General features: G+C 48.1%; 1 protein-coding gene across 2 annotated transcripts in view; it reads right to left on the bottom strand.

The window, feature by feature from the left end:
* The window catches only part of BRPF3 (bromodomain and PHD finger containing 3), a 589,697-nt gene extending 567,145 nt beyond the window's left edge, over nt 1–22,552 (bottom strand). For both annotated transcript variants that reach the window (XM_086923268.1, XM_086923269.1), the window contains exons 1-2: nt 22,029–22,552; nt 10,907–12,372 (exon numbers count right to left, since the gene is read on the bottom strand). In XM_086923268.1, the coding sequence (XP_086779394.1) occupies nt 10,907–12,354 (1,448 nt within the window). In that variant the 5' untranslated portion in view covers nt 12,355–12,372; nt 22,029–22,552. The remainder of the gene's footprint in view (nt 1–10,906; nt 12,373–22,028) is intronic.
* Nucleotides 22,553–22,870: the final 318 nt, after the last annotated feature.

Here is a 22,870-nt window from a genome sequence, read left to right as displayed (position 1 = left end):
CTCGATGACTTTGGCTGGGAATGGAAGGAGCGAGATGGGGCGGTAGTTTTTGAGTTCGGTGGGGTCAGCTGTGGGTTTTTTCAGAAGGGCGCTGAGTTCGGCGTGTTTCCAGCTTTCCGGGAAGGTGGCGGAGTTGAGGGAGCAGTTGATGACGTCTCGGAGGTGTGGTGCTATGATGGAATCTGCCTTGTTGAAGATGTGGTGAGGGCATGGGTCTGTGGGGGATCCTGAGTGGATGGAGTTCATCAGGCGGATGGTGTCCTCAGTGGAGATTGGGTTCCAGTTGTTAAGGATGTTCAAGGGGGGTGCAGGTGCGGCAGAAGGTTGAGTGGGTTGGTCTCCGGATTGGTTGTCGAAGCTGTTGTGGATGTCTGCGATTTTGTTGTGGAAGAACGAAGCTAGGGAGTCGCAGAGGGCTTGAGAGGGGGTGATATCGTTGGAGTTGGCTGAGGGGTTGGTAAACTCTTTGACGATGTTGAATAATTCCTTGCTGTTGTGGGCGTTGTTGTCTAGTCGGTCTTTGAATGCGGCTTTCTTTGCAGTCCGGACCAGTTGGTGGTGTATGCGGGTGGCGTTTTTTAAGGCGTCCTTGGTGCTGTTGTTAGGGTCTTTTTTCCAGACCTTCTCGAGGGAGCGACAGAGTTTCTTCGATTTCTTAAGATCATCGTTGAACCAGGAGGCGTTTTTGCTGCCTAGTTTGATTTGACGTTTTTTCAACGGTGCTAGGAGGTCGGCGCTGTTGGATAGCCATTGGGTGAAGTTAATGGCTGCTTGGTCGGAGTTTGAGGAGTGGACAAGGGGGTTTTGAAGCAGCGATGAGGAGACAAGTTGTTTGAGTCCGAGGTTGGCGAGATTGTCCAGAAGGGTGGTGGCGTTGCTGTCATTGCTATTTTCCAGGTGAAAGTTAAGGTCTCCCAGTAGAATGAATTGCCTTTGTGAGGAGTCAGATGTTCCAATAGTTATGCGACCTTTGGACGGGGTTCCTCTCTCTCCCCGCCCACCTTGGTTCCTGCTGGAGACCTCCCAGGAGCATGACGGGGAACAACTACCTGCTTGGTTATAGATTCACACATTTGCAGATATCCCAGGCAATTTCGGGAGTACTGTTTTGCAAGCTTTAACAGTTGGAGCTTTCAGGGGGTACTCGCAACCGTAAGCAGCCCCCCGTTCCCTCTCTGTTTCTTGAAGCTTCGTGTGCCTGCTGCTACTAATCTCGGTGAGCTGCGGAAAGAGCTGCTAGAGGTACCAGCAGCATCCCCGTGCTTTCAAACTTGGCCTGAGACTTCCAGAGCTCCAGTCCACCTCACAGGATAAAAGGCCAGGCCGGGTGCAGGGACGCATTTCAAAACGGGGCCGACAGAGGATTTCCGACAGTGCAGTGGGAGTGGGTGAGAGTCTGCCTTATGGGTCATCTTAATATATCCCGAGAGGTCTGTGCCTCAGAATCCTGGTGCGGATGGGTGAGCACCATGTCAGACTCAGGCAAGATCTTTAATAGCCCCTGAAGAACCTAAGGCCCTTAAGAAATGGTCACTTTTTTGACAGTACACAGGTCTGTGTTTTTTAAATGCCAGTGGGCTGGGTCCGTGTCAACGCACATGTGTGAATAATAACAGCTGTGAGCCCATGCGTGAGGTGCATCATCAAAGCTGTGTGAATAATAACAGCTGTGAGCCCCGTGCCTGAGGTGCATCATCAGAGCTGTGAGAATAATAACAGCTGTGAGCCCGCGCCTGCGGTGCATCATCATAGCTGTGTGAATAATAACTGCGTCAGCCCCGTGCGTGAGGTGCATCATCAGAGCTGTGTGAACAACAACTGTGAGCCCGTGCGTGAGGTGCATCATCAGAGCTGTGTGAATAATAACTGCATCAGCCTCATGCCTGAGGTGCATCATCAGAGCTGTGAGAATAATAACAGCTGTGAACGCGTACCTGAGGTGCATCATCAGAGCTGTGTGAATAATAACTGCGTCAGCCTCATGCCTGAGGTGCATCATCAGAGCTGTGAGAATAATAACAGCTGTGAGCCCGTGCCTAAGGTGCATCATCAGAGCTGTGTGAAGAATAACAGCTGTGAACCCGTGCCTGAGGTGCATCATCAGAGCTGTGTGAATAATAACTACGTCAGCCCCGTGCGTGAGGTGCATCATCCACATTGCTCAGGTCATCCAAATTCCTGCACTCTCTACCACACTGCTTTCAAGAACAGCATACTCTTGCACACACTCTCACTGCTCACCAATTCAAAGTTTGCTAAACATTTTATGCAACGCATTGTCATACACAATGCCAATAACTCAAACTTTAATGCTGCGAGACCTATTGCATTATAAATGCTTGTTTACACATGTTAACACTGTCTCGGCAAATGTTTCACCTCATTATTACCACCAAAAAGCAATAAACATCAGAAAAGTGACCGGTCAACCTTTGGGAAGGGCCTTCCACTGCGCGCAACATGTATTAATGCATTTTAATTAACTTTTGATCTGTTTGAAATAGAAACAAAATATTTTTGTTAAAGTCTGCAGATGATGCAGCAAATGGGAGATTATGTGGTAGATACGGCAAATCCATAATTATGCAGAAAACGTTCCGACTGCAAAATCAGATTATTCCTCTGGCCCTGCAAATTAGAAAAACTGTGACTGTACAACAATTAGCTGCTTTCGCGGATTTAACGAATACACAAGAGCAAACAAAAACACACTTATTCATATTGTGCTACCCATGTACCCACAAAACATTAAAAAAAACTATACAAAAACAAATCTTCATGCTCCACAAGCACACCCTTGTTTACAGTTAACACAAAGCCTAATTTGGTGGACTCAAAATGTTTGTTTCTTCTTCGTCATTACAGTTTTGTGCGTCATATTTGAAAATGCAAACTAAGAACTCCTTTTCGGTGTGTCTTATGAATGAATGCCTTTCACAGTTGAAGCAAGGAGGGGTCCTTCTATAACCTCGGTCACTTACAAAGCGTTAGGCTCCTATTCCAATGAGGTTCATTTTGAATAATGTTTTCTGTGTGGACATGAGCTCAGGTTTCATTTACCTTCAAGTTAACAATCTAATATTATTAACTCCCTCTGTGTTCAGTCAAACAATTAGATACAAGCAGTCTAATGGAATACCATGCGGAGGTTTTCAAAATACCGGACTAGTCTGTCCTACAAAGTGCAACTAAATAACACAGACATCAGAATCATTGGACAGTTTTAAAAGCTGAATGAATCTCTGTGGAGTAAATTGTATCTGCATTTCTAACGTCCACTTAACACCCCACTATCTAGCCATTTTTTCAACTTCCTTTCATTCTTTATTCTGCATTTAATTGCTGTATTGTAAAAATGAAAAAAATACTGGTTACACTTATTTTACCAGCTCATTTGCCGAATGACTGATTGCAAGAGATGGGCATTCGACTGTGATATATCGGGCGTAGACTTGATTTTCATCATCATATTTTGAACCAGCACAAGGAAAAGAAAGTCAGAAAAAGGAGGAAAAAAAAGGAGGAAGAGAAGGGGGGCGGAGCTAGCCGGCGACAAAGATGGCCGCATAGTACGCGAGCTCCCCATCTCGAAAAATATCCGAACAAATATCCTGTGCAGAGCTGACAAAAAGTCGCAGATTACGGCAGTGCCCGAGGGCAGAGACTAGCGGGGCATGATGGGGATCGACTCTGCCCCAAAAGCTCAGCGTTTAATAACAGACACCGAAACTGCGGCCCAGAGCGGAGGGGAGAGCGCGCAAGCCGCGACCTCGAGTGGGAGGAGTGCCGAGGTCCGATTGAGCTTGGCCTGCTGTTTGTGGCTGTGGTATCCCGGAAGCCGGAGGAGGAGCCCTGCGCGATTCTGAGCAAGTGTACAGAACTGTCTCCCGGGGTGAGAGAGGCCCGAAGACGAACGGGCCGGAGGCGGAGAGGGAACAAGGACGGGAGCGTTCCTCCCCCGGCGGACCAAGCCGCGAGTACAGTCGGCACCCCTGCAGGAGTTCTGCTGTGTCCTGTGGAGGCCCAGTGCCGGGAGTGAGGGCCTGCTGAAGAAGCCAGTGGCAGCCCTGGACAGAGCCTGGTACTTCCGGAATACGCGAAGCCCCCACATACCTTGAGAAGGCATTGAGGATCCACGCTCCCACGCTGGAGGTTGGGACCTGCGTGCTGCCTCTGCAGAGAAGCCTATGAACTCCCCAGAACATCCCCATGATATAGGGATGCATTGCTGGCTCGGGATGGTGTCTACCCGGATACAGCCGGAGTAGCAATCCACTCAACCTCACCCAGGAAGACGGGAGGCGGCCGCCATCTTAGCTACCGGAGGGAGGTGATATTTGCCACAAGACTCGCCAAAGAGGGAGACGCCGCTGCACGGAGTCTTGGGGTGGGGGCCACTCTACACCTGCGCTGGACGGTCAGTACAAGAACTGCAGGTGGAATCCACCTCCCCCTCCACGGCTCCCTCACACCCCTATGTGTCTCTGAATGGGTACTAGCTCACGGGAGGTGACAGCACGGCCAGGAGGGACTGCGTGTATACAAGAGAGCATTACGTAAGAAGCCACTGCCTCCGCCGGCCAAGGCTTTCCCGGGACATAAGACCAGGAACAACAAGGCCCACAGCAGTACACCTGGATTGCGATGGGTTTCCTTGGCGGCAGGTCTGTGCCTGGAGCCATCAACATGGGGCGCACGGACAGATCCCAGCCAAAGCTGTCATTTGATCCTAAAGGCACCAAAGCTACCGATACCACGACGGGCAGGGGTGCTGGAGAAAGTGAACTGACGGAGGATGCTGCATCGCAAGGTATCAGAGGACTACTGATCGCCATGGAAAAGGGCCTACAGGGAGGCATAGCATCATTGGGTACTAAGATGGATGCATTAACCTACCGCATGGACCGGATGGCGGAGAGACTAGATAAACAAGCGGAACGTGTGGACATGGCGGAGCGGCGTATTACGGAGGTGGAGGAGGCGCAGACCACGCTGGACTCGGATAACAAACCGATGGCTAGAGACATGCAGGCATTGATGGATAAGACGGAAGATCTAGAAGCCCGCTCTAGACGCTGCAACCTCCGCCTTACGGGCCTTCAGGAGACTACACAGACGGGAAACATGGAGCTATTCATTGAAAAACTCCTCAAAACTCTGCTTGGAGACTCTGTCTTTTCAGATATGTTCGTCGTAGAGAGGGTGCATCACTCTCTGGGCCCACGACCCAAGCCTGGGGCCCCACCAAGACCAATAATCGCCAAATTGCTAAACTATAGAGAACGGGACACATCGCTCCGATTGCCAAGGGAGAAGCAACCATTACAATATGAGGGCTCCACCATTTCGCTATTCCCAGACTTTACTGCAAAGGTACAAGAGGCACGGCGCCAATTTCTCCCGATGAAGAGACAATTGCGTGACATGGGAACCGACTATGCTATGTTGTACCCGACGAAGCGAAGGATCAACCAACAGGGGAAATCCCTCAACTTCACGGCCCCCAAAGAATTGCAGCGGGCGCTGAAGGAGTGGAAGAAGGAGTCGAGATGCTACCCACACAGGGGTTCTGAGGAAGCGGGAATCTCGCTCGAGGAGCAGGAATGACACTTTGCTCACTTGCCACTATGCTGCGGTAATTGGTGCCATGTTGCTACAGGGAACGAACAGATTTTGCAGGAACTGCCGAAGAGATTGGGGACTGCCCACGGAATATGGTAGGACATGCGCTGTTGTTTATAGACTAAAGGCACGCTCAAGAAACTGGAAGACAGAGACGGGGGAGGCGGAAGCGGCAATAAGCACAAGTGTTTTCTTATTTTGTTAACAGAACTAGACTTCAGCTTGCTACCTCTGCCCCAAGTGTATTCCACAGACTTTGGTTGGCGAGGGTACAACCCTTAAGGGGGAGGGAGATGTGTTTGCATAGAGCGGGGAGACCCTTGCAGTAGAGGGTTCGCGGCCTAGTTGGGGATGGGCAGGTTCGGGAGTCACTGGGAGGGTGGGGAGTGGTGCCGGATGGGATTGGGGACGACGGCCCACCAACAGTTTGGTTTTTGAGGTTCTTGTTTACACATTGTCATGCAGGCCAGTTGCAGATAGCTCAGGGCCACATCATGTGCAGACTCCATTATTGAGTGAGATGGATGGGGGATGACATCTGAATCGACCAGATTAGAGACCGTTTTGAATACGCTGACGTTGGTCACGTGGAACATACGAGGCCTTAATGACCACAGGAAAGTAAGGAAAGTTCTACAGTACTTAGCTAGATACGAAGTAGACATAGCTCTTTTACAGGAGAAGCATTTGCCCAGACAGTCGCATACACAGATATAGGGGCCTACTTGGCAATACCCACGCTGCAGGTTTCACATCGCATGCTATGGGAGTCCTTACATGGATCAACCCGAAAGCGCGTATGACATGGACACCTTTAGCGACAGACAGAGATGGCAGGTACACTATTACCAGATGCTGTGGTAAAGGGTTAGAGTTCTGTGTAGTTAACATGTACGTGCCCAATTATGATAATCCAGAGTTTTATTCTGAAATAACAGCTAAAATTGCGACATATTCAGGTGGGGAAATACTCTGGGGTGGGGACTTCAACATGACCAGACACCCACATATAGACAGGTCAGATGGCCCTAATAGACGCCCCGCTGCCTCTGCTAGGGCACTGGAAACGCACATGGAGCACATGGGCCTGAGAGATATATGGCGATATAGATATCCCACACAGGGAGGGTATATACATTACTCAGCGCAATTTAATATACATACCCAAATAGATTATTGGTTGGCCACGCAGTATATGACCTCGGCCATACAACGATGTGAGGTGTTACCTCACACGTACTCAGACCACTCGCCAGTACTGATATCTATAGCAACGCCGGAGAGAAGGATCCCGCCATTTACGTGGCGATTTCCCCCCCTATTCCGCCTCCTTCAAGGAGGAACTGGCTACAGATATCGACACATTCTTTGAGGCTAATGAGGGGTCAGTGCAGTCTGTACAAACCGTCTGTGAGGCGTTTAAACTCTACATAAAGAGGGGTCACCATAACCAAGCCTTCTGGGGTTCTGAAATCGATTATGAGCAGGCTACAGATACTGGAAACCAAACTCAGGGAACTGGAGAGAAGCCAATTGCACAATCCCAGCGAAACCCTTACCAGAGAACTAACAAACACTGCGAGACTACAACGAGGAGGCAGATCTAGAGTTTAAACACTTGGGGAAATACGCTACCGCTAGAGCGTATGGGGAAAGTGAGAGGCCAGGCGCGGTGCTGGCACAGTTGGCGAAACGGGGAAGGAACGGTGGAGGGGTACCTGAGATGAGAACGGAAGATTCGGAGGAGCCGCTTACAAATGCGCAGGTGGCAGAACGATTCGAGAAGTATTATGCAGGCTTGTATGCCTCCAGAGGCCCTGCCTCGGAAGAGATAATTCTCGACTACTTGTCTCATATCAAGATGCCTGGGCTTACGACGTGGACCGGAGGTTCCTAGTACGCCCCATAGAAAGAGAGGAGATAGTATTGGCACTATCTACCATGAAGTCCGGAAGAGCGCCAGGAAGTGATGGCATCACGGTGGCCTTTTAGAAGGCCTTCCTGGATCTATTGCTCCCCAGGCTGCTTTCCCTCTTTGAGGACATGGCAGATTCGGGCACCATGCCACCCACAATGCGGGAGGCGAGATTAGTGACCATTCTGAAATCTGGTAAGAACCCGAGTGAGTGCGCATCATACAGACCACTCTCGTTATTGAATGTCGATGCGAAGATCTTCGCCAAATTGAATGCTAACCGACTTCGCCCTATGGTTACCAAGTTAGTGGTCCCGGAACAGGCTGGTTTTGTTCCGGAGCGGAACCTCACCTACAATCTGAGAACGGTTTTCGCAGCCTTTCAGCATATGCGCCCGGAAGTCTCAGCGATAGCAGTCTTTTTGGACATGGAGAAGGCCTTCGACTCAGTTGAGTGGCCTTTTCTTCAGCATGTGCTGAGCCGTATGGGAGTGGGGCAACTCTTCCTACACCTCCTGGCTACACTATATACCACTCCAACGGCTCGGGTGTGAGTTGGATCATTGGTCACTGGCGCTATTTGGATAGAGATGGGCATGAGGCAGGGATGCCCTCTATCCCCCATTTTATATGCCTTGGTGGCAGAACCTTTGGCCTGCGCCTTACGCGAATATCACAGACATAGAGGCATACGGTTTCCCACATACGAGTTGATAGTTTCAACATACGCGGATGAAACGTCGTTGTATGTTAGAGATCCAGAAACCCATCTACCAGCGGTTTTACGAGAAGTGGTGCTATTTGGCTCACTATCTGGTGTATGCGTAAACTGGAACAAATACTTAATGTTCCCACTTACTCCGGCTACGAAGAGATTCGACCCGGAATACCCCATACAGTGGACCACTGACTCAGTGCGATATTTAGGGATCCGATTGCATACAGATCCTATTGATACATACTATTGAGGGAAAATTACGGCACCGCAATTTCTAAATTAGAAGACAATATTGAAAGATGGATAACATTGCCACTGTCACTTCTGGGGAGGGTGGCCCTTATGAAGATGGTAGTACTGCCATGACTACTGTTTTTGTTTTGTAACATACCCATGGTATTATCCATGAACTTATTTGCACAGCTGCGAGCTCTCATGGTAAGCCTGGCTTGGGCGGGGAAGCAACCTAGGGTTGCCTGGTCTATCCTCATAAGGCCCGAGAGGACTGAATGCTCCGTACTTGGAGTTATATTATAGAGCGGGGCAGGCTGCACCTGCATATCATTGGATACATGGCCCGAGGGACATACCCCACGTCCGTGTGGAGGCAATAGTTGCTGAGCCCACGCCGTTACCGACGCTGCTGACACTTCCGCGAGACCGGCGAACCGGCTTTCTTGATTCCCTGAATGCAGTTGTACACGCTTGGCACCACATCATGGAGGCGCAGGCGTGCAGTCTACTGTACGCACCGGGAGCGGCAATCAAATGGGCCTACTGGCTGTCTCCATGTAAGGAACGGGCAGAAAGGAAAGAGCTAAAAGCCCTGAATATACACACGATGGGGGAAATGTTTGAGGGAGGGGTGGCGCGCTCCTGGGACCAGGTGGAAGTAGGCGAAGATGGCGGACAGATGCTGGGGCAGTCTCAGTTCCACAGAGTACGCCATGCGCTGAGGGCGCTACTGGGAGAAGAGATGGAGGAGCCACAAACTGTCATAGCCTTTGACTACGTGGTTGCTGCCAAGTCACCTGTCAGATTAATAGCTAGACTATATTCCATTACATTAGCGGAAAGAACGGCAGAATACGCTAAGCCGAGGCTGGCGTGGAAGGCTGATCTACAAAGGGACCTGGATGAGGAGGTATGGCGATATTACTGTACCAGCACCAAGCTCATGTCGCTAAATGGCAGACACAGGTTAGTCCATTTCAAATACCTGAACAGAACCTATTACACGCAGGAAAGGCTCCACAGATACAAGCTGCGAGACACCCCTGCCTGTGAGAGATGCGGGTCGCTGGTGGCGGGTTTCCTGCACGTGGCGTGGCGCTGCCCGTAGGTACAGGCTTTTTGGCAGGCAGTGTATTGGGAGGTAAATAGTACGGTGGGGCTGACAACATTGACACCTGACCCTTTATTAGCGATATTGGGATATTCCAAGCCCCTACACCCGGCCCATAGACAGTTGGTTGACATGGCCTTCTTGCTAGCGAAGAGGTGCGTTGCAATGAGGTGGATAAAGGGCCCACCCCCCAGACTGCAACACTGGACCAGGGAATTTATGTATTGTTGTACACAGACAGAACTCTATAGTGAATTGTTACCACCCAGGAATAGACTCAAAAACTTCTGGTCCTGCTTTATAGAGAGTAGACAGACACAGAATGACTCTGGAGACGAAGGGGGGGATGCAGAAACTGAGAGCGTAGCAGCTACGGAAGCGATTCCTGTAGATACTCTGTCAGGCGACTTGAATTGAAGATGGTCGGGCACACATGGAAACTCATGGTAGGATACACGGGAAGGTCTGTGTTTACTAGAGGCTGTGATGGGTAAATGTGTCTGCACACAATTAGAAGAAGGCCGCCAGAGAATCTGCGTTACAGATGAAACACCACTAAAACAAATGCTGCTGATGGAATGTAAGAAAGAACATGCACTTTGTTGATGATATGTATTTTGATAATGCCTGTGATGGTTGCTTTTTTGTTTATGTTTTTCTCTTCTTTTTTTAACCCGTTAAGCGCGCCGCAAATTCCGTCCCAGTGCGGACGTTCGATTGCGCTAACGGGATCCGGACGTTCAACGGTCGTGCGCAGGACTAGCGAGGTAGTGCACGCGACGACCGTTGAACGTTCGCAGCACTGAACGGGTTAAATACAAATAAACATATTAAATAAATAAAAATGGAGGAAGAGAAACACAATAACATAGGAGAAAAGAAGGGATAAAAGAACTTATAAAAATTAAATAAAGAAACAAGAAGTGTAGAGTGGTTAAAGGATGAAGTAGAATCGAGAAAAGGGGCCTACATATGTGCAATACCTTTCATTTGGCAGTGCCGGTGGAAGACGACTAAGAAAAACGCTGGGACCCTGCACACATTTTTACTCAAATTAAGCCTGTAGAACACATCTTTGCTACCTTTAATAGTGTCTATACTAATTCAACACTGGCCACTCACCACCAAATTCGACCTCCTTAAAAGCATCCCTCATCTTTACAAGTTTGGTTACCACAAATCCACAGACGTTAGTAGTGCTGAATGCCACTGTTTTAAATTGAAACGCTGTATGGCAGAGGCTAGGAAGCCAGTGTTCACATTATAACACTAGCACCATTAATAAGAACTTTACACAGAAACTCACCTGCACGATGGGATCTGTGCAACTGTGAGCATTGGAAAAGAGGAATGGCCCTCAACTGTGTCACAAACATCCTTCTTCAGTTTTTGTTTTAACTTCACTTTTCCCTTCTTCAGGGCTCCTTTTTTGGCACCTTTATCACACTCCACGTCTTCTTCGTTCTTCCTAACCTCATCTTCCTCATCCTCAACTACCTCCGCTTTTACTTGTGCCGTTAATTCTGCCATTGTCTCTACGGTAATATGCTCTTTTTCTTCATTAGTCACTTCCTTCTTTAGAGTCCCTGGTGGAGAGTGAGCATCACAGTATGCAGTCTTGCGCACAGTGAATGTCGTACCGTTGATGCCAGTTTCCCTCATAGGCTCAATCTTCATAAAAAGCCCAGCGCGCTGGGCACAAGTCACATGGAATGCTGTATAACAATTCACCTTGTGGCACTGGATAGAAGCACCCATGCCTTTTTGCTTGCAGATATAGCATGTCAACTTCCATCGGGCAGGTGGAATGTTATCAACGCCCTCAACAGGCTCTAGGAACACAGTGTTGGCAAAACAGATCTCAGGGATCCAGATGGCACATACCACATGTGCCCAGTGGCCATCACTAGTCTGTTTGAATGCCCCACCTTTGTTAGGGCATAGGATGCAGTCAACAGGGCGGGAGGGGGACTGCAAACAGCACCGACACAGCCATTGTCCCTCTGGTATGTAGGGCACACCATAGCACTCCTGATGCACAGCCAGATTGCAAATATCACAAAAGAGGATGACATTGCTGTTGTGACATTCATCGTCCAGACACACACAGCAGCAAGCATCTTCATCAATTGGAGACTGCTGGTTACCACTACTGCGGCTTACCAAAAATGACTCCTTTTCTAGCCTATCCAAAAGCATCTCAAAGAGATCAGGGGAGACTGTGCTGTAACCTTCATCATGCCTTTTCTCATTTATCATCTCCAACCAAGCTAGGTCTTCCTCATCCATGTCATACTCCACTTCTGCCTCGATCTCTTCAGTTGGCCTCTCAATATAACGATAATATGCTGCCGGGAGTGGAGGCGCTTCAGAGGGACAGGTTGGGTCGATTACACGGAAACTAGGCTGAGGTAACTGAAAGGAGGTTCCAGGAACATGCTTAGAACATGTTTCCTTCTTTTTACCCTTGGAAGGTGTTTTTTTGGACTTAGAAGGGAAAAGTGGCTGCTCACTGTTTTCCTTGTTGCTGTTACATTCTGTGATATCTTGGGCCATCAACTCGTCTTCGGTTATGATCTTTAGAGGATCGTAAATGCTAATACGATGCAAGCGTCCATCAATATCAACCTCCACAATCCTTTGCGCCTGGGCATATGTCAAGGTTTCCCGTGTAGGTGAGCATTTTAGACTGTAAGGGGAGGGCGATCGCCTCCCCTCCGGGTTGAGTTTGGACTTTTTCCTGGGTTTCCTCATGGCTCCAAATGCAAGAGCCTGCAAAACACAGCACGAAAATACAGGTTAAATGGGTACAAATATGTTACAAAAGGATCAAAGACACATTGTTTAGAACTATGGTATATGTTAAACTTTCAAAACATTTATAAAATGAAAGCAAATGCATATGCCAAAAAAGAAAAAGTTACTCTCCTGTAATACCATTTCTCCACTATGGCTTTCTTCATTAAATTTCTACGCACTGAATATCTCCAACCTGGGTGCCAAAACCTGGAACACTTTGAAAGAGACACCCTCTAATTACATACTAAACGCCTACCTGAAAGAAACAGTTCCTTTTATGTTTTATTGTTCAAGTAATATTTTATCTCAATATCCAAGAACAGCCACTTGAAAATGAAAAATGTTTTAAAGTTTATAAGCATATGAAGCAGTTTTGCAACCCAAGCTATATTGGTTTTCCCTTTTTTTAAAGACAAAAAATTAAGGAAATTGCTTTTATAGGTATGCGGACCTACACAGAAATAAAAAGGCACTTTCACTTTAAGGCAGCCTCTCTCAGTTCATGTTGACTGTCCACTGGAGGATGTAAAACTAAAAGAAAGCTTAAGGAACTTTAGCAACTGTCTTCGAGACAAATTATGGAAGAATCTAGCTCTGGTTGAACTAAGGTTCACTCCGCTTCTTTTCAAATTATTTCAATAGAAACATTCTGAAATCCAAGCAAGCAAGCTTCATATTCCTACACTTACAACATGCAACAGGGTCCAGCCCCAACCTATGTCGTAAGGACTTATTTAGTGACTTATAAGGCAAATAAAGACCACGCACTCAATCAACAAATTATCAAGTGCTGCGGGCCTAGTCTAGACATAATCACTGTTCAATCATTCTTCCTTTAAAGTCAGTGTCTTTGGCAATCAAAGGTCAAGATTACTTTTGCACTATAAATGAGTTAACTATGTCCTATGGGGTAGGTGGTGGAGAGATTTTAAAAAGTAGCTAAGAGGCATACATTTATGAAAGCAAACAAAACATGACTGTAGACAAAGATGTCTTAATTCATATGTGATAACAAATTAAATACTCGTAATCACCGAGTTTGCATGCTAGTAACTACACTGACGAATATACAAGCCACCAGGAATAGAACGTAACATTAGTACAGCCTCAGATCAGTGACACAACTAAGCTAGGTGATCAAGTTGAAAAGGTTAACTTTTAAATCCATATTGGGAAGATAACCCAGACCAGAAGAACAGGTTGGGTTTTTTAAAGCCTCTAACCTAGCCATGGCTAAGCAGTTATAGAAAGTGTTTTTAATAAGCTATGCTACTAGGTTCAAATGTCCCAAATAAAAACACCTGTAGCCAGATTTAAGGAATCAAGGAAAACAAATCTATGTGATCCCGTACTGAATTGATTAAAAATCTATGTGGAAATTAAATGCCAAAAGTTCTGTACTTTAAAACTTGATGTTACTGAGGAAAGAAAGTTAGGTTGTGGTCTTTAATAGACTGCAGAACTCAGTTCTGCATGCAAGAGAAGAAACTAAAGCTTGACCATGTAAGAGTAGAAAGAACAATTACATTATGGAGAGAAAACTGCTTTAGTGTCCGGAGAGAAGATCCAGATTGCATCACAAGTTCTCCCATGGAACTTAGACAACTGAAAGAGCTATAAAACTCATTCCTCAAACTTATACACTGGGTAGATGAGTCACTGATGCAAACAATAATTTGCTGTAGATGAAAAAAGGAATGACATGAGTCACCAATATTGGAATCCATCTTCAAGCTAATCAGTTTGTTTTTTCCACATTACTAATTTTCAAGGAGAAATTGAGCGAGCTACGTTTCTGCAACACATACAATGTATGACTTGGAAAACAGCTGAGCCTTGTGTGATGTACTGTGCCCTAGAAGCAGACTTGGAGGTGAAATACAACAGGAGAAAACAATTAACATTTTGGAAGAAATTAGCTGCTGGATAAAGTATGTGACAAAAAAGGGTAATAGAGATATTGAGCATCTTAAGTTTACGTGGTAAAACTAACAGGACATTACTGGGGAAAGCGCCAGCAGTCAATTTGTCTACTTAAAGGTCCTACTTCTGCCTTCATGCAATAAGAATCTCCTCTTCTGCTACCAAGGACCCAGTACAAATGACCATCAGTCCCTATAGATCTAAGAAGTTCTACTGGACATTCTTGCATCAAGCAATTGCACTATGCTTAGTCTCACTTGTACGTCCATTAGTGTTGTGAGAAAACACCAACACAAAAGTTGAGCCCCAAAAGTTACTTCTATAGCCTTCTGAAAAAAACAACTGTGCTCTCTTACCTCCTTACAACAGCCAGTTTTAATGAGAAAGCTGCCAAATGCAATGAAGTTCAAAACCTTGAGCATGTCTCATAGACAGTCATAGGTAGAGTATCAAACTGGTTAATTATAAAATTGGAAACTTGGATTCCAAAGGCATACGTTATGATGGTGCTTGAAGGGCGTCTATACTTCTCTACCAGATAATTTTTAATATCCAATGTCCTTTATGTAGTGAGTGGACTTCCATCAGAACCGCTACTAAAGGTGAAAAAACTTTTTTTTATGGTGGGGAACCTTGCAATTGCAAATTGAAGGACTTTTAGGTATCACTTACGGCGGGGAAAATCTGCACGTCTGGCAGCTAAAGTGAGTACAATCCTTTGTGACTTGTAACTTTGTAGGACCATGTTTGCAGCCCAATTAATACTACGGACATTGAAGGTTACCTCCAGTCTCCCGAAGCTTTTGGTCTATTATCTCTATGAATGGCTGACCTAATTGCCTTCTTTTAATCATATCATGAATGTGGTAATGAGACAACTGTAGCACAATGTAATGCAGCACGTTAGTGTGATGATGTTAGTAAGTCCTACACACAGCACTCTGAGTCAGCTGGAGTATGATAACATATTTATTCAGCTTTAACACAAGTGAAACGCTAATAGAGCGCCAAGCGTATAACTATGCCTCCGCTCCGGTCGCCAACTCCGTTCTCGCCTTCGCGCTCTTAGTTTTCCCTCCACTGCGCCTGCGCGCGTCCTACGCTCTCGTTTACCACGTGACGCGTCATCGCGTACACGTTGGTAAACTAGAGCGCAACACCACATATCTCCCCCCTTTGACACCAAAACTTTATGTAGAGCTCTAGTCCTTATCTAATGTCCATTCATCTCAAAGTCTCTATATCTAGAAGGCAAGGTGACAGCTCTGCCTGAACGGGTGCGTCTTACCAGGTTGCTCTCCTCACCCTCGCTCCCTCCGGAACAGTTCTCATTGTCTTTTGGATTTTCTTCCCTTCCGTCGGTAGCTGTGGTCGAGTGGTTACCCGCAATTTCAGCTGTCTGTGCCTCTCCTACTTCTCCTTCTTCTCGGTTTCCTGATGATTCTCTCGGATTCTCTCCTTCGGTGAACCTCCCTTCTTCTCCTCCTATGCGTGTCTCTTCTTCCTCGGACTTGGGCCATCGTACGATCCTGTTGACTTTCGCCATGCGGTCTTGGGACCACACCTTGCCATCACTGAGTAGGGCGGCTCTGCCCCGTACTTCCTTGACTTGTAGGGGTTGGCTATACTTGCTCTCTCCCTTCTTCTGCAGGGTGGGAAGTTTGACTCTGACCCATTCTCCCTCCTCCAGCGCTGTTTCTTTGGTGTTACGCCGCCTATCGTAATGGGCCGCATACACCTTCTGTGCCTTCTCTAGGTTGTGCTGCACCACTGCTGGGGACCATTTGCTGGTCACAGATTTCTCTCTCCACACCACGTTGTCCCGGGTGTACGGGAGACGGCCTCTCAAAATTTGGAAGGGGCTGTACCCCACCCCAGTGGGCGTGATCCTGTACGCCCACACCATACTCTGTACTTCAGTCTCCCAGTCCTTGCCCTGCATGATCGCCGCTTGTATCGAGCCCATGAGCACACGGTTAAACCGTTCTACTTGGCCGTTGCATGCGGGGTGATAAATGGCAGTGTGTTTGGTTTTGATACCATTCCTCTTCATGAACCATGTCCATTTATCGGACACAAACTGAGGTCCATTGTCACTGAGTATAGTCTTTGGTATTCCTTCCCTTACGAACAGGGCTGTCAGGAACTTCAACACTGTTTCCGTGTCCATGGACTCTTGTACATCAACTTCCGGCCATTTCGAATATTTGTCGACGACCACACACAAGTATTTATTTATTCCTCGGTTGTCCAACACTGGTCCTAAGAGATCAATGGCCAAGTCTTCCCACGGGTTCTGAGGGTTCTCAAATTTCCCCAGCGCTGGCCTGAGGGGACGAAGTATCTTGTCAGCTCCTTGGCATTGTTCGCATTCTCTCACCTGCCTTTCTATCTGGGGGTCCATGCCTGGCCACCAATACATTTGTTTCACTCGGGCTTTTGTTTTTACGATGCCCAGGTGTCCCTCGTGCAGTTGGTTTAATAACGTCGGTACCAGGGTTTCCGGAGGAATGGCTCTCTCGCCTCTGTACAGGAAGACTCTTGTGTCGCTCAACAACAGTTCCTCCCGAATTTCATAGAACTTCCGTATCTCCTCTGTGAGTCTCCGTTTGTCAGGCCATCCTGACGTGAGGTGATGTTTGACTTCTGACTTCACCACGTCCTGCTCGTACGCTGCTGCCCAGTCTTGCCTGCTTATTGTCATCTCGTTGTCGGCCATGATTGCTACCATCTCCTCCATGCCCGGTGCCACTTCTGGAGCATCCTCCATGGCGGAGGCTCTACTGAGGTAGTCGGCTACCCTGTTCTGGGTACCTGGTAGGTATTCAACATCGTAAGTGTAGTCCAGTAGTTTGAGCGTCATTTTTGCAATGCGCGGGGTAGCGGTGTCATGGCCTGAGGACGTCAGGACTTTGACCAAAGGCTTGTGGTCGGTTTGGAGTTTGAACCTGGTGCCCCAAATGAATTGTCGGAATTTGCACATTGCCCAGGTGACCGCTAGCATCTCTTTCTCTATGACACTGTACCTTTGCTCCGTGTGAGAGAGAGCACGTGAGGCGAAGCTGATAGTCTCTATAGAGCCATCCGCCCTCTCCTGTGCGAGCACCGCACCCAGGCCTTTGTCGCTGGCGTCAGTAGTTAGGATCGTGCTGCTCGAGGGGTCGTATCCCTGCAAGGGGATGGCTTCACTGATGTCTGTCTTGACGGCCTCAAATTCACTCTGTGCCTCTGAGTCCCAGTCAAACCTGGACTTGTCTCGGATGAGCTGGTGCATCCTGTGCGTTTTTGTGGCAAAGTGTCTCACGAATTTACTATAATACTCGGCCATGCCGAGGAACGACCGGACCTCCTCTTTGGTTTTCGGAGCTTGGGCTTCCTTGATGGCTTTCACATTCCGTTCCTTGGGGGATATGCCGCGTGTACCGATCTCGTGTCCCAAGTAGGTGACTGATGACATCCCAATCTTGCATTTGTCCCATTCCGCCGTGAGTCCCCTGTCTTGCAGTACGGTGAGGACCTTGGTTAGCTTTTCGTCGTGGTCTTCTTGGGAGGACCCCATCACCATGAGGTCGTCCTGGAAATACTGGACACCTGGTATTTCCTTGAACAACCGGTGCATCAACTTTTGGAAGACCGCGGCCGCCGACGCCAGGCCAAATGGCATGCGGCGGAATTGGTAGCACCCGAACGGCGTGATGAAGGAGGTGTACTTCCTACTGTTGGGATGCAGGTCGATTTGGTGGTACGCCGACGTGAGATCGATTGTGGAGAAGTGAGTGACACCTTTTGTTCTCGCCAGCATTTCCTCAATTCTAGGAAGGGGGAACTTTTCCACCACGAGGCACTTATTGAGTTCGCGTAAGTCCACACATAGACGGACCTTGCCGTTGGGCTTCTTGGCTACGACCAAGGGAGCCAACCATTCGGAACTGTCTATGGGCTCTATGATGCCCTGTCTTTCCAGCCTTTGGAGTTCTTGTTGTACCGCTTCAATGGTGGATAGTGGGATGTTCCTAACTTTGTGGGACACTGGAGTAGCCCCCTCCTTGAGTATCATCTTGTGGACGAATTTGTCCAGCTTCCCTACTGTTCCATCAAACACCTTGGGGTAGGCTGACTTCCACTCCTCACCGTTGGTGGTGCGTTGTTCATCATTTAGGAGGATTTGTTCTTTGCCGCCAGGATCCAATTTGATTCCTAGGTCTCCTGCATCTCTCCAACCCAGTACGGAGAGTCCTCTTTCGGCCACATATAGTTTGCAGGTCGCTGTTCTCCCTCTGAACTCGAACTTTAGTGGACTATAGCCTATCATGGGAATCGTGTTTTCCGTGTATGATATGGCTCGGATGTCCGGCGGGCGTAGTTCAGGCCCTACTACAGGTACGAAGTCACCATCCCAAATGGATCGTTGCACAATCGTCCAGGGAGACCCCGAGTCGACGGCCACGTGCACCTTCACTCCGCCTATGAACATGTCCGTGCGTGGTTTGTCCGTGCGTTTCCCATTGACGTCCAGTACCTGGCCTTCTATACACAGCACCATGTCGCCGTCCTCCAGATCATCTTCTCCTCCATATTCTGACGGTGCCGACTCCACGCATTTTACAGTGGACCTTTTTCCCTTTTTGCGGCATACTTTTTCAAAATGGCCGACCAGGCCGCAGAACGCGCATCTGGCGCGAAAAGCCGGGCAACGTTTGTCTTGGGCCGAGTGAGCGGTGCTCTCGCACCTGTAACATGAGAACTTGCTGTCTGCAACCTGCCGTCCCGTCTGCTTCGCTGCCCCTTTTTGATCATACTTCTGGTCACCCTGTGATCCCTTTGGTTTGTACGTGATCGGGGCCTCATCGATCTTGTTGACCATCTGCTTCTGTGTGCTTTCACGTTTGGCGGCATCCGCACAGCGTTTGGACATCTCTGCTTTCTTCACCATGGCTATGACGTCCTTGAGTGATGTTTCGCTCTGTGCCCAAAGTTTGTCCTGGACCGATTTGTTGGTAGTATGCATGACAATCTGATCCTTTATATACTCATCTTGCAGTGTTCCGTACTTGCACGTGATGGCCAGACGTCGCAGTGCGGCCACATAATCATCTATCGACTCACCAGCCTCTTGTTTCCTTTGCTGGAAATTGTAGCGGTCTATGGACACACACACTGCTGGTCGGAAGTGGTTGTCTAGATCTTCTACTGCGTTCTTGAAAACGTTGTCCTCTGTTGCTTCCCGCTCCTTGGGCACTATGTTGGCAAAGACTCTCACCCCTTCGGGACCTAGGTTGTGGAGCAACAACCTCTTCTTCCTTGCTGGAGCATATGGTTCCCCATTCTCGTCCTCTAACGCCTCAATGTAGTTCCTGAAGTACTCCCTCCAGTCTTCCCATTTCATTTGTGGTTCCCCTGGTCGGGGTAGGAAAGGGATAGGGGCCATCAACGCTGAGGACTGGTTCGCCATCTTCGATTCGCCTCTGGGTGCTTCTGCTTGGGCCCTGGGGCTGCTGGGCGCGCTGGGGGTCTCCGCTACACTTGCGGTGTCTCCTTGGTTTCGGGGACTGCCCGGGGTGTTGTCCCCTGTCTCTCGTTGTGGATTGGTCAATTGCTCGCCCTTCTCTGGCTCTTGGTCGTCGCTTTTGGTTGCCAGTGTGCTGGCTGAGGAACCTCCCTCTTGCGGGGCTGCACTGACCTGGGGATTATCTGTGACTGCGCCTCTGCCGGGTGGAGGTGGTCGTGCTGCTGCCACGCTCTATGCTTCCACGATGTGCTGCTGTATTCACTGCTCTCTGGGCCTGGAATGGGCTCTCGAGTTCAGGCTCTGCTCTCAGCTGGCTGTGTGTGGACAGTGGGGTGATCCCAGTCCTCGTCGCCACTGTGATGATATTAGTAAGTCCTACACACAGCACTCTGAGTCAGCTGGAGTATGATAACATATTTATTCAGCTTTAACACAAGTGAAACGCTAATAGAGCGCTGAGCGTATAACTATGCCTCCGCTCCGGTCGCCAACTCCGTTCTCGCCTTCGCGCTCTTAGTTTTCCCTCCACTGCGCCTGCGCGCGTCCTACGCTCTCGTTTACCCGTGACGCGTCATCGCGTACACGTTGGTAAACTAGAGCGCAACACCACAGTTAGGACTTAAACAACACAAGAGGTTATCATAATTGCATTTGTAACACTATTACACACAATTGTGAGATCTGTGTTCCCATATTATTACAAATGATTGACCTCACAGAGAGACCGTAATCTGTTCTTCAGGGCTGCAAAATGTTTGGATTTTCTGGACAGCTAGCATCAGTAAAATTTTGAAGAAATGTATAAATAATTTATTGTGAATTGAATTTAGTCATTTGTTATTGTAAAAACATAACCGGTAGAGCAACAATGCTCTGGGCCAACTCTTGGAAAACGTCAGGACACAACAACTAAACCATACATATTCTGAAGGGTTATGTGGACGCAGGAACACTATTACATATCACTTACTGCTTTCAAATCCTTCAAAAGGCTTCGGACGTCAGGCAGCTAGAGTGAGTACAATTATTTGTAACTTTGCTGATCCATGTTTGCGTCTCAAAAACACATTAGGGCCACTGAAGGTACATCCAGGGTCTCCCAACAGCTTTCGGTCTGTTGTCTTTATTAATGCCTGAATAGCTTACTTTTCAATCATATCATGGATTGTGGTACTGAGACAACTATACCACAATCTAATGTATGAAATTATGATTTCCACAACACGAGGTTATCTTAATAGGTTACGAAACACTAATAAACACCATAGTGCAATCTATGTTATCATATGATTACAAATGATTGAACTCTCAGAGAGACCATAATCAGTTGTTGAGAGCGGCAACTAGTTGGGTTTGCTGGATAGCCAGCATCAATAATAGTTTTATATATAATTAATCGAAAATTGAATTGTTTATTCTTTTCTTATTGCAAAAACAAATAAGGTTTCAAGCTAGTGTACTTCTAAACTGAGAAAATTTCCTCTGGGCCAAACTCCAGAAAAAAACTAACCACATACATTCTGATGGCTTTCAAGGCCACTGGTATGCTGTAGGCTTCTACTGGATCAACCTAACCCCGTTTACTTATTGGAAGCACCTGAACTATATAAAATGTTGATTATACCATAAGTATTTTACAGTGAAGTCGATGAAGTCAGTCAATGTGGAAGGTCACGATTTAGATTGTGCTTCAAAGTGTAAACCTCACACCAAATAAGTCAGACTTGTGTCCCAAAAGATCTTCTAAAATCACATGCTTCCCATGCTAACCTTCTCTGTTACGACCCGCCCATAAAATTAGTTAACCTATCACCTTCCATAGCTCTAACTTGTTCCTAAAGAACGTTCCAGATCAACACTGTCTCTTTAAACCAAGCTCCTCCCTTACTCTGAGCAGACAGGAACAGCAGCCGACCAATTAGCTTCGTGGCCCTAAGGAATCCCGCCCACTCTCAGTGATGCACAGGCATGATAGACAATTACAACATTCTGCCCCCATCTGGGTGACAGGCGGCCAAGAAAGCCTATTGCATCCAGGAAGAAGGTTGTCTCCGCCGCTTTAAAATCCACCAATCACCATTCAAAAACAGGGAGAAAGGGCGGGGCTATTTATTTCAGAAAAGAAACCAAGATGGCGACAGATTTGAAACCTGATAATAAATACCTGTGCTTTGCGAAGGGGTAATCTGACACTCACCTGGGGCTTGCAACCGGGGGTCGCGCTTTCGCCTCCCGGCCCGGGTGGGGCATCTGATTCCGCCCCACCCGCCACATCCCCTAGGTCCCGGCGCCCCGCCAGCGTTAGTCCGGCTTCTTCCGTGGAGACTGCTGGTCACACTGGCATTTCCTACCCAGGGGAGGGGCAAGCAGTGGGGGGTGCTCCAGGGCAGACGATACGTGGTGACTGGAAAAGGTGTGAACTGGATTGGTGGGGGGGCATGCGCCGCCGTCTCGCAGCGCAGCCTCACGGGGGCGATACGGGCACCATGAGCGTCAAGGCCGCGCGAGAGAAGCAATACTGGAGGGGAAGGCGCGCGCGAGACGCACTGAAGCGCGCGCCAGGCGGGGGAGGGGGTCTCTTGCAGCCGGACTCAGTGTACTGCCCAGAGGCGGGACCGGCGCGCGCTTGTACGGCGGCCGGAGCCTACATGTTTCCCTTCCAAGCCAGAGAAAACCGGGAAGGAGGGGCCTGCCGATACCGGCAACAGAATATTCAGACGGCTGTAGTTTCTTTCCCCAGAAGGAAACGATCCGAACACCACCGTGACCCGCCTTCCCCCGTTGCAGGTGTCGCAGAGAATACCAACCCCTTCAGCAAGGTTAAAGAAAACGCAGGCACTGTATTATTCGTGTCACGGAAAAAGGCTAGGATTCTATCATTTTAACCATTCCGGTGTTATAGAAAACAGTAACCTTCCTCATGTAATGGGAGGCTCACAAACTGTGCATTTTTTTGTCTTTTATCACAGAAAACTAGAATCCGTCCCATATTATTCCCCGCTGCCTATTAACGAATAGAAAATTATCGTGCCCTTGTAA

Source organism: Lissotriton vulgaris, chromosome 5, assembly GCF_964263255.1.
Source record: "Lissotriton vulgaris chromosome 5, aLisVul1.2, whole genome shotgun sequence".
Taxonomy (NCBI): domain Eukaryota; kingdom Metazoa; phylum Chordata; class Amphibia; order Caudata; family Salamandridae; genus Lissotriton; species Lissotriton vulgaris.
The sequence above is the reverse complement of the archived record's forward strand: the minus strand, read 5'-3'. Positions and strand labels throughout refer to the sequence as shown.